General features: G+C 49.8%; 2 protein-coding genes across 2 annotated transcripts in view; one reads left to right on the plus strand and one right to left on the minus strand.

Annotated features, from left to right (window-relative positions):
• Positions 1-12,303, minus strand: part of LOC125041460 — a 97,362-nt gene that overhangs the window by 31,626 nt on the left and 53,433 nt on the right. The gene's annotated exons all lie outside the window — the stretch shown is intronic.
• LOC125048270 lies at positions 8,523-10,257 on the plus strand. The gene is made up of 2 exons (XM_047646929.1): positions 8,523-8,879; positions 9,072-10,257. Exon 2 carries the CDS (start codon positions 9,074-9,076, stop codon positions 9,686-9,688), a length of 615 nt encoding a protein of 204 aa, XP_047502885.1. The 5' UTR covers positions 8,523-8,879; positions 9,072-9,073; the 3' UTR covers positions 9,689-10,257.

Genomic DNA, 12,303 nt, shown 5'->3' on the forward strand with positions numbered 1-12,303 from the left:
ATTCGCCTCGCTGTTTGTTTTCCTCGCTCCCGTTGGGATTCCGGACACGGGTAGCGCACCAGGTATTCGTTCCGTGTCCCAGCGTCAGTCCGTATGCCTTGTGTGTTGTTAATTCTCGCTTTCGTTGCACTCTTTCATGCGTGTTAGGCGAGTCGACCAGTTCTCTCGGGGTGATAGAGAGCTGCGCACCTCGTGTATTAATTTGTCTGGGATGATTCCCCAACATTTCCCCCGCATTTTTTCCTTTCGTGCTGATTGAAGAGCATTTTTACGGGCAATTTAGCCCCGCCATGCAGGTTGTACGAACGTGCATATTACGTTTTTTTTTTATCTCGAAAGTTTTCCCAAAACAAAGGCTTTCTCAACCCTCATCGCTTTTCAGGGGCGTTTGAATTTATACGCGCCAGGTCGCTGTAGGTACAGGAATTTACAGCTTATGGAAGCTTGGCGTCGTGTGCTTTTGCGGATAATGCCATGATTCCACGGGGCGAGGCCGTAACTAGACGGCAGGCAGCAGCGTGCCGAGGGTGACCACAGGCCGCGGCGGAGGCGTTGAGCGCGTGAGTGCCTAAGGCGGAAGCTGAGCCGGAGGTGCGGGAGGAGAGGGCGTGAGAAAATTGCTGGCTTTGGCAGATATTAATACCTGGCTTTACCTTTCGTTCTTGGCTCACTTTAGGCGCTTCGCTCCGAGTAATAAATCTCTGCTAAAGCTGTTGGAGGGAGTCGAAAGGAATTTGTTGGATTACGGGGGGTTTGTGTACGGGGTACGTCCTCTCTCTCTCCTCTCCTCTCTCCATCTCTTCTCTCTCCTCTCCTCTCTTCTCTTTTCTCCCCTCTCTCTCGCTCTCTCTCTCTCATCTCCTCTCTCCTCTTTCGCTTTCCTTCTTTCTCTTCTCTTTCTCTCCCTCCCTCCCCGCTCCCTCCCTCCCCTCGCTCCCTCCCTCCCTCCTCCCACCCGCCTCCAACCCCCCCCGCTCCCCCCTCCCTCCCTCCCTCCCTCCCTCCCTCCCTCCCCTCCCCCTCTCTCCCCTCTCCCTCTATCCCCCTCCACCATCCCTCCTCCCCCATCTTCCCTCCCTCCCCCTCCCCCTTCCCCTTCCTTTCCCCTTCCCCTTCCCCTTCCCCTCCCCTTCCCCCTTCCTCTTCCCCCCCCCTCCTTCCATCCTCTCTCTCTCTCTCTCTCACTCCCCCTTCTCTCTCTCTCTCTCTCTCTCTCTCCTCCCTCTCTCCCCCTCTCCTCTCCTCTCCTCGCTTCTTTTAAAGTATTTATGCGCATCCGTATCATAGCATATTATGTCTCCGCGTGTGCCTTTATTTGGTCGACTGTGCGTGATATGCCTGCCGGTAACTTCTGTTGTGTCTAATGCACAGAATGGTTCAGCAACATGTTCCATTTCTGCAACGAGAGAACACGTTAGTATATGCTTTTGGACTGTATTGAAAGGGCCAGAACAAAAGCGCCTTTGATCTCTCCTCCTCCCGCCAGAATAATACGAATCGTGGAGCGGAGCGAATGAAACTTCCCCAGCCTCTCATTCTCCTTTCCTTTATCCCCCGTTTTTTGTTTTTTGTTTTTGTTTTTGTTTTTGTTTTTGTTATGTTATGCGTCGCCGTGATTTTGAGGTTTGCGTTTTCGGCTGTTGGCTTTCGCTCGTCAGTTGGGTGGAGTCGGTCTGGGTTGTCCCTCTGTATTCTACTCCTCTGCGTCCCCTATCCTTCTGTCCCTCTGTCCCTTTACCCCTCTATCCTTCCACCATTCCTCTATCCCTCCCTCCATTCCTCTCTCCCTCTATTCCTCCCTCCATCCGTCTATCCCTCCCTCCATCCCTCTGTCCCTCCCCCCATCCGTCTATCCCTCCCTCGATCCATCTGTCCCTCTATCCCTCCCTCCATCCCTCTGTCCCTCTATCCATCCCTCCATCCGTCTATCCCTCCCTCTATCCATCCCTCTATCCCTCCCTCCATCCCTCTGTCCCTCTATCCATCCCTCTATCCCTCCCTCTGTCCCTCTATCCATCCCTCCATCCGTCTATCCCTCCCTCCATTCCTCTATCCATCCCTCCCTCTATCCCTCCATCCGTCTATCCCTCCCTCCATCCGTCTATCCCTCCCTCCCTTCTTTCCTCCATCTCTCTGTCCCTGCCTCCATCCCTCTGTCCCTCTGGCCCTGCCTCCATCCCATCCCTGACACGCACTTGGCTACCGCCTCTTGCTCTCCGTAGAACAAAGAAGCTGCCTACGAATTACGGCCGCGAACACTCTCCTCTCTCCCCTGTTTTCCTTCGTTCAACTCGGCTTCCTTGTGGCTCTCTCCTCCTCCATACCTCTTCCTCTTTTTCTGCCTCCTTTTCTTCTTTGCTTCCCTCGTTCAGTTCACCCTCGTTTCCATTCCCTTCTTCCCTTCTTCCCTTCCCGCGAGATTGATCCTCGTTTCCTTTCCTTCCTTTTGAGATTCACTCCTTTCTGTGTCACTACACCCACCCCTCGCCCGCCCCCCCCCCGCCCGCCCGCCCCCCCGCCCGCCCCCGCCCGCCCACCACCGCCCAGCACCCAGCGCGCACATTGCCCGGGTGGCCAGTCAGCTCGAGCAGGTAATGGAATAACTGGCAGCATCCGGGAAATGAGCTCCCAACTTTTCATTCATAAGTTATGATCCACTCGCGGGCGGAAATGATTTACGAGAGTGACTTTGGCCCCGCGGCAGAATGGGCGTGATGGCGAGAAGGCTGGTTGGTGGTGCCGGCGAATGGCGAAGGGTGAGAGGGGGTGGGGGGAGGAAGAGGGATGGGGGGGGGGGGGCTAATGAGGTCGTTGGGAGGAGGCCCGGAATTCCATCGGCGGAGAAGTTCGAGTCGGTTGGGCGTCTCGCGCGAGCTGTTGGACCCTCGGGAAGTTGTATGTACTCGACACGGTCTTTACCTTCCTTCCTTCCTGCCTCCCTCACTTCGTTCCTTTCTTCCTTCCTTCCTTCCTTCCTCCTTCCTTCCTTCCTCCCTGCCTCCCTCACTCCCTTCCCTTTCCTGCCTCCCTCCCTCCCTCCCTCCCTCCCTCCCTCCCTCCCTCCCTCCCTGCCTCCCTCACTCACTCCCTTCCTTCCCTTCCTTCCTTCCTTCCTCCCCTCCCTCCCTCCTCCCTCCCTCCCTCCCTCCTCCCTCCTCCCTACTCCCTCCTCCCCTCCCTCCCTCCCTCCCTCCCTCCCTCCTCACTCCTTTCCTTCATTCTTTCCTTCCATCCTTCCTTCCACCTCCCTCCCTCCCTCCCTCCCACCCTCCCTCCTTCCCTTCCGTTCCTTCCTCCCTCTCTGCCCCCCCTCACTCCCTCCCTCCCTCCTCCCACCCTCCCCTTCCTTCCTTCCTTCACTCCCTCCCTCCCTCCCTCCCGCCTCCCTCCCTCCCTCCCTCCCTCCCTCCCCTTCCTTCCTCCCTCCCGCCTCCCTCACTCCTTCCTTCCTCCCTCCCTCCCTCCCTGCCTCCCTCACTCCCTTCCTTCCTTCCTTCCTTCCTTCCTTCCTATCTTCCTTCCTTCCCTTCTTCCTTCCCTCCCTCACTCCCTTCCTTCCCTTCCTTACTCCCTTCCTTCCTTCCTTCCTTCCTTCCTTCCTTCCTTCCTTCCTTCGTTCCTTCTTTCCTTCTTCCTTTCTTTCACGAAAAACACGCGGAGGACTTGTTTTTGAAGCGGCGTGGTTAACGGTCCGCCGACCTCTGCTCCGATTATTGATTTACTGTAGGGAAAAGGGGCGTGTCCACGAGCCGCCACGTGCTCTTTGATGTCGGTCACTTTTTCGCGAGTGCGGGGGAGGGGGAGGGGGAGGGGGAGGGGGAGGGGGAGGGGATGAGGGAGAGCATTTGTTTCAGTTAGTAATTGTGGATGTCCCAGAAGGTAGTCCCTAATCCATTGTCTCTTGAAAAACCATGAAACATTTTTTTATGGCGACCCCGAACTTGACATTAATGTCGAGTCATTCATGTCGGCGGTCTCGAGATGCCACGTTTGTTTTCCCTGCGTGTGTTGTGACGACGAGGGGGCGGGGAGAGATCTTCATTAACATTACCGGCTGTTATTGTTCTAGTGCTGCTAATGTCATCACTGTTGTTTTTATTATTGTTATTATTATTATTGTTATTGATATCTTTGTTGTTGTTTCTATTATTGTTGTTATTGTTATTATTGTTATTATTATTATTGTTATTGATATCTTTGTTGTTGTTTCTATTATTGTTGTTATTGTTATTATTGTTATTATCGTTACTATTGTTATTAGTATTGTTGTTTTGTTATTGTTATTATTATTATTATTATTATTATTATTATTATTATTATTATTATTATTATTATGATTGTTATTGTTATTGTTATTGTTATTATTATTATATTATTATTATTATTATTATTATTATTATTATTATGATTGTATTATTATTATTATTATTATTATTATTATTATTATTATTAATGTAAATATATTTTACTGGGTTACAAAATGAAAATGAAGCTCCCTCAATAAGAGAGCAGGCGCGGGCTCGCTTAGCGGTGTCCCCCACGCGACAAGGGCCACTGCCGGGGGGCGGGCGGGCTTCCCCTTGCCCTTGTTCCGGGATGCGCTCAGACCGAGATGGATGACGCAATCACTCAGGCGCTCTGAGTGCAGGGCTTGGTCGCGCTGTAATCTCTTCATTAACTGCTGCTTAAGCGCGAGATGGATGAGTGAGGGAGCGCGGGGCGTAGGCCTACAGAGCAAGAGCCTCCTGGGAAAGTAAGCGCGGGGATGTGTGAAAAGGTGGCGTGCGAGGGTCCGGGCAGTCTGGCGGTGTGTTTAACCCAGTGCCGACGGGCATGGCGTGGACGTACGTGCCATGCCCTCTGTGAGGACTTGTTTGATTGTTTTTCCGCAGAGTGGCTATACTTGTACTAAGTCACCAATGAGCCAGTTACCAGTACTGCCTGTCTCGCCCGTTTACACTTTTCTTTGATTTACGAAATATTTTACGTTATCTTATTTTGCTGTTAGTAATGTTAAACAAACATTATAATAATTATAATGGTTATAATAAGAATAACACTATCGATATTCATAGCACTAGTAAAAAATACGTCTTTCCCGCCATTTCAAATCAGGTCACAAGGTCTACTAATTGACTCCTTTGTGGCTAAGCACTAGCAGAGTCATCTAAAGGCTGACACTTCACCAAAAATTTAGGAAATAGGCACAGCATTTTCCCCATTTTCTGTTCATTTTCCCGGCGGCATTGGGTTTAGGTGCATCGAGTCGGATTTCTCATCAGCAGAGAAGATGCTTTGGGCATTTGCTGTGGCCTTCGAGTGGGCTCCTGTGGCGTCGTGGAAACTTTTGGGAACTGCGCAGGGAAATAGTGATAGTACTATTAGATATTAGTAATAATATTAATATTAATGATGTTAGGTAATAATTCTTAGTATTGATATTAATAGTTAGTGATAATAATAATATCAAATAATGGTAGTAATAATACTATTACATTTTGATGATAATATTAATAAATATTTTGGGAAGAATAACGGAGCTGACGTCACGTTGTCTATTTCGCGGTTGCAGATCCAGGCGCCGCGCGGAAATAGATAGATCCAAGGTCTGAGGGGCTCTGGAGAGAAATCCCCGGGAGACAATCAGAGGAAGTTGTCGATCATGTGTTATTTAATCTCCTCGACGTAATGCGGCGGTGTGGCGGGAGGGCGGCAATTTGTTTGTCATTCGGGGGATAATGGCCGAGGGAGGACATCCGGGCGAGCGTCAGGCGGGCATTATGTCAGGTGGACCTCCGCGCGCCGCTTACCTGGAGCACGCAAGCCGGGCCGCGCTCAGACTCGGGGGGGGGGGGGGGGTAGAAGTGGTGGGGGAGAGGTGTGATGGTGGTGGTGGTGGTGGTGGGGGGGGAGGGATGATGTCATTGTTGTCGTCGGGATCTGTGTTTATGGTTTTTTGTTTCCACTATCTACATTGTTTTTGTTATTATTATTGTTAATATTATTGTTGTTATTGTTATTGTTATCATAAATGATTGTTATTCTTATAATTATAATCATGATTATAATAATATAATAACTATGATTATATTTTTAGTATTAATTTTGTTATTATTATTATTGATTTTATTATTTTTTAAATTTTTGTTGCTATTGTTGTTATTGTTTATTATCATCATCATCATCATTATTAAGACTATATTAAGAATTATGGTAATAGTTATTATTATTGTTACAACTACTATTATTATTATTATTAGTAGTAGTAGTAGTAGTAGTAGTAGTAGTACTATTATTGAAATTATAATTACTATTGTAATGACCACGACTGACAAACTATTACTATTACTATTATTGTTACTGCAACTACTACTACTACTACAGCTGCTGATATTACAACTATTACTACAACAACAACTACTACTATATTTGTCGTAGATATTGTTATTGTTATCATTATCATTATTATTTTTATCATCGGCATCATCATTATTGTTATTCTCATTAATGATGATAATTATAATGATATATTATGATTATAATAATGATAATGATAATAATAATAATAAGATAATGATAATGTTAATAATGATGATGGTATTAATAATGTTATTATTTTTTAATTATTATCTTAATCATAAGCATCGTCATTATCATTATTGTTATTCTCAGTATTATTATGGATATTGTTGTTATTGCTATTTTTATTGTTTTAGTTTTATGAATATTTTGATTATTGTTGTTATAAATATTTTCATTATTATAATTATAATTATTATTATTATTATTATTATTATTATTATTATTATTGTTATTGTTATTGTTATTGTTATTATTATTGTTATTATTATTATTGTTATTATTATTATTATTATTATTATTATTATTATTGTTATTATTATTGTTGTTGTTATTGTTATTGTTATTATTATTATTATTATTATTATTATTATTATTATTATTATTATTGTTATTGTTATTGTTATTATTATTATTATTATTATTATTATTATTATTATTATTATTATTATTATTATAATTATTATTATTTTATTCACTTATTATTGTTGTTGTTGTTCTTGCCATTATTATTATTATTATTGTTATTATTATTATTATTATTATTATTATTATTATTATTATTATTATTGTTACTGTTATTCTAATTGTTATTATTATTATTAATGTTATTTTGTTGTTATTTGTTGTTATTACCAGCATTATCATCATATCAATCATGCTTATTATGTTGCCGTCTTTATCATCATTACTATTATGGTATTAATTTTATTACTTTTGCTCTTACGTTTACTATCAGCATTTGGTACGTCACTAATTTTCGTTTTGACACTTTGTTGTATCGGCGTTACTTTTACTATATTTATTATTCTGTTTAGGAAAAGCGCCGAAAGAGCATCGCCTCCCATCTCCCTTCCGCGCTCGCTCTCGTGCCACGGTGGGGGGGGGGGAGGGGGGGGGGGTAAGGGGGTTGCCGGGATGGGCACGAGCTAACATAGGGGAGGGGGGGGGGTGCTCTTGCTAATAACCCCCAATTACCATCCTTCAGCCGAATGCCCCGCCACGACACCCGCTAATTAATTACACGCAATATGCTGGTGTAGATTTTTTTTCTCTCTCTCTCATCTCTCTCTTGAACACGCGCGAGTACATGGGCACAGAGAGCGAGTGAGTGAGTGAATGAGCGAGCGAGTGAGTGAGTGAGCGAGCGAGCGAGCGAGTGAGTGAGTGAGTGAGTGAGTGAGCGAGCGAGCGAGGGGATGAGTGAGCGAGTGAGTGAGTGAGTGAGTGAGTGAGCGAGTGAGTGAGCGAGCGAGGGAATAAGTGAGTGAGTGAGCGAGGGAATGAGTGAGTGAGTGAGTGAGTGAGGGAATGAGTGAGCGAGTGCGTGAGTGAGTGAGCGAGGGAATGAGTGAGCGAGTGAGTGAGCGAGCGAGTGAGTGAGTGAGTGAGTGAGTGAGTGAGTGAGTGAGCGAGCGAGCGAGGGAATGAGTGAGTGAGTGAGCGAGGGAATGAGTGAGTGAGTGAGCGAGGGAATGAGTGAGCAAGTGAGTGAGCGAGGGAATGAGTGAGTGAGTGAGCGAGGGGAATGAGTGAGCGAGTGCGTGAGTGAGTGAGCGAGGAGTGAGTGAGCGAGTGAGTGAGTGAGTGAGCGAGTGAGTGAGTGAGTGAGTGAGTGAGTGAGTGAGTGAGCGAGTGAGTGAGTGAGTGAGTGAGTGAGTGAGTGAGTGAGTGAGTGAGTGAGTGAGTGAGTGAGTGAGCGAGCGAGTGAGTGAGTGAGTGAGTGAGTGAGCGAGTGAGTGAGGGAATGAGTGAGTGAGTGAGTGAGTGAGTGAGTGAGTGAGTGAGTGAGGAATGAGTGAGTGAGTGAGTGAGTGAGTGAGTGAGTGAGTGAGCGAGTGAGCGAGTGAGCGAGTGAGTGAGTGAGTGAGGGAATGAGTGAGTGAGTGAGTGAGCGAGTGAGCGAGTGAGGGAATGAGTGAGTGAGTGAGTGAGTGAGTGAGTGAGTGAGGGAATGAGTGAGTGAGTGAGGCGAGCGAGTGAGGGAATGAGTGAGTGAGTGAGGCGAGCGAGTGAGCGGGTTCCTCTCGCACTCTCACGTTCGTGCACGCCGAGATCTGGTCCCCAATTGGCAGTCGTCCGATTCCGGGCAGTTACGAGCGGCGCGGCAGGTGTGGGCCAAGGAACACGTGTAATTTCTCCCCTCGCCGCCGCGCAGGTGTTGTGATTCAGAACATGTGCGATGTAGAGATATATGTGAATGCGTGTGGATTCGAAGTGATGGCTGCTCGTGCCGAGTCGAGGCAGTCTGTTCGGATGCGTGCAGCCCTGTGCGTCGCTGTTGGTTATTGAGACGACATGTAAGTAATGGTATTGTGGACTCTTATTTGTGGACGTTAGTTTATGAATGGGTTTACTGGGAGTACCTGTATTATTTCGTGTTGCTTTGTGTTCTTTTTATTATTCAAGGCTAGCTTTAGAATACTCATGTTATCCATTAACTCTGCCGGTGCCCTCCTGTGACGCGCAGACTGACGCTCTTTCTCCCGCAGCGATGTGTCCGGGCGGCGGAGAAGGCGGGCACGCGGAAGCTGGACCCGTTCCCCGACCGCGTCAAGTCCGACACCGCCAAGAAGAAGCCTCCGCCCCCCAAGATCAGCATACAGGTAAGGCTGCTCATTTTCTCCTGCGGCTCGAGGAGGCGAGTGGCGTGGCGCCTTCACCTCCGAGTGCGATGGTGTTCGTGTCCCGCCTGGCTCGCGCTTGGCGTCTGGGCCTGAGGGTCAGTCCCTCAGAAGCGGCGCCGTTGGCTTCTCCCCTCGCCCGCCTCCCCCGTGGCGAAGGGAATCCCCGGGGCAGAGCCGTGGCCCCCTTGCCCGCCGTCGGTGCCGCAGTGCTCTGGGCAATTTCAGATTGGAGGATCAGCGCGTCGAAACCGGGCGTTGGGCGTCCGCAGAGACGTGGCCTGTCCCTCGGGCCATGCGCTCGATGCCGTCCCGGTAGGACTGGGCAACCTGTCGCAAATTATCAGTGCCTTGCGTTTGTTTGTTGTGTAGGCGAGGGAGGCGCAAAGAGTGAAGGCAAGTCGTCGCCCAAGCCCAGGCGAAGCGAGGGAAAGGAAAGATTCGGTAGACGTCGCCGAGCAATCTGTGACGCCGGGCGAGGATGAACCGGAACTGCGAAGGAGAAGACACGCCCACGGTGCTCGTAGCGGGCGGAATTGACGGCGGTTGCAGCGCGCCCTCCGAGCGAGGCGGACTGTCCTCGTCCCCAGCGCCTCCGGCCGGAGCATCTTCTCAGGGCCCTCCCCGCACGCCCGCGCCCGCATTAGCACGACCGCCGCTACTCCATAAAGCAGACTGTTATGACCCAATCCAAGGTTTTACGGCCTCTTCTGATTGTCGTCCTCGGGAGAATTATCGCCGCGGAATGGGGGTTTCCATGGCAATTCGTTGTAGGGAGCGATTATTGACGACTCCCAATTGTGCCGAACAAGGGGCTTTTGAGCGAAGGACGCCATATTTATCCGGGAAATGGATTTACACGTTTTATCATGGGCGGCCACTCGCTCGGTCGGGCGCCTTCCTCTACGGCCCCTCGCATGGCATCCGCGGGATTCCTCGCCAGCCTCCCTTCGACACTCCCTTCCCTCTCCGGCTCTGGACACCTTTCCCCTCTCCGTCTTTCTCTCTCCCTCTCCTTCTCCTTCTCCCTCTCCCTCTCCCTCTCCCTCTCCCTCTCCCTCTCCCTCTGCCTCACCCTCTGTCTCATCCTCTGCCTCTCCCTCTGCCTCTTCCTCTTCCTCTCCCTCTCCCTCTCCCTCTCCCTCTCTCTCTCCCTCTCCCTCTCCCTCTTCCTCTTCCTCTCCCTCTCCCTCTCCCTCTCCCTCTCCCTCTCCCTCTCCCTCTCCCTCTCCCTCTCCCTCCATTAGGCGTTCATACGAGTCCCGTCCCACTGATAGGACGCGGGAATAATGCGTAGCGGTGCCTGAGCGAGCCGCGATTCCGAAAATAATGGCCGATGTTTGTGGTGGGAGCAAGGAAACAAACGTAGCAAGGCGGTTGAAGTGGCTTGGTCTATTTGCGAAGGAGTGTTTATCTTTGGCGATCAAGGAGAAGCACATGACGAGCGCTTGGAGATGGGACAAGTATCTTCCTCTCTCTCTTTCTTTCTCTCTTTCTTTCTTTCTTTCTTTCTTTCTTTCTCTCTCTCTCTCTCTCTCTCTCTCTCTCTCTCTCTCTCTCTCTCTCTCTCTCTCTCTCTCTCTCTCTCTCTCTCTCTCTCCCTCTCCCTCTCCCTCTCCCTCTCCCTCTCCCTCTCCCTCTCCCTCTCCCTCTCCCTCTCCCTCCCTCTCTATCTCCCTCTCCCTTTCCCTCTCCCTCTCCCTCTCCCTCTCCCTCTCCCTCTCTATCTCCCTCTCTCTCCCCCCTCCCTCTCTCTCTCTCTCTCTCTCTCTCTCTCTCTCTCTCTCTCTCTCTCTCTCTCTCTCTCTCTCTCCCCCTTCCCCTCTCCCTCCCCCTCCCCTTCCCCTCTCCCTCCCCTCCCCCCTCCCCCCTTCTCCTGGGTTTGCCATTGCGAAGGAAACCGGGAGCGCCATTGAGGACGTTCCGCTCGGGGCATCCCTTTCCCTTGGCCGCCTCAGATCCCCGCCTTGAACCAGGTTCATCGTGGACCCCCCCCCCCCCCCCCCCCCCCCCACATACGCCCACATGTTGTGTTCAGGAATATTGGCTGGGAGAAAGATCGCAGACTCCATGGCATATGATTTCATTTATTTATTTATTATGTTTTTATTGGCGATCGGAAAGCAAGTCCGGCGTAATTTGATCGACGGCGGCGCGGCCGAGAAGTTCTTTCGAGGGCTATCAGGAGGACGACTGTGGATGAGAGAGTTGTTGCGGAGGCGTTAATGGCACGTAGTGTTCATCAAGTGCAGCGAGTGAGTGCTAATGGTGCAGGTAACGTACTTTGTGGTGGCAGAAATGGTGTGCGTGAGGTCTGTGGTCGAGGCGATGGTGGCGGAGGGAGGATGGCGGCGAGCGGGCGAGCGAACAGGCGGTGGCTGGCAGCGTCAGTGTGGCTTCAGCCCTCGTGCAGTGAACGTGGAAGGCCGCCGCGACCGCTGGCGGTGCGTACAGCTCCGCGTACCAGGTCTGGCCAAACGACCCGGTGCATTCGCACTCTGAGCGGCTTCTCTTGCAGATATTAAAGTTCGTGGGCGTGGAAGTGTTATTTATACCGTTGCTGTGGATATCCAGTGCTGCCAAGTGAAATAAAAAATAGTGTTGCATGGTGTGTGAAGTGAGTAGTGCTTCTAGTGAAAGCTTTAGAAACAGAAACGCAAGTGTTTATGAATCAACGTCCAGTGGCATTCTGTGCAAGCATGAGAGTGAGATAAGCATGCAGCCAAGATCCAATTCCTGCAAGTGTTGACGAGTCGTGTTCCCGGGACACTTGTCTTGCTCAGAATAGGCATCAGTGTTGACCGCGTGTTGAAAATTCCTGCAGTAATTCACAAGGTCATCCTACATCGCGTGGAGACCGTCAGTGTGCCACCACGGGGCTTGATGTGTAGGCAGTGTAGCCCATGCAGTGTAGCGTGGCCAGTGTTCATGAAAGTGCATTCTCGTCCGCGTGTCCCCCTTCGGACTGAGTGCTGGGCAGCGTCGCCTCGGCACCACGGCCCTCGGAGGGAACAGTGGGCAGCCACGTCACCCGCACTCCTCCAGCCTTCCCGCTGAACTTGCTTTCTGTTCCTGCAGGTCGGTATAGGGCCGCCGCTCC

Source organism: Penaeus chinensis, chromosome 1 (genome assembly GCF_019202785.1).
Source record: "Penaeus chinensis breed Huanghai No. 1 chromosome 1, ASM1920278v2, whole genome shotgun sequence".
Classification (NCBI taxonomy): Eukaryota; Metazoa; Arthropoda; class Malacostraca; order Decapoda; family Penaeidae; genus Penaeus; species Penaeus chinensis.

What these genes read in the sequence shown, in the direction of transcription:
- LOC125048270 (XM_047646929.1), top strand. Translation starts at nt 9,074, where the DNA reads ATGTGTCCGGGCGGCGGAGAAGGCGGGCACGCGGAAGCTGGACCCGTT.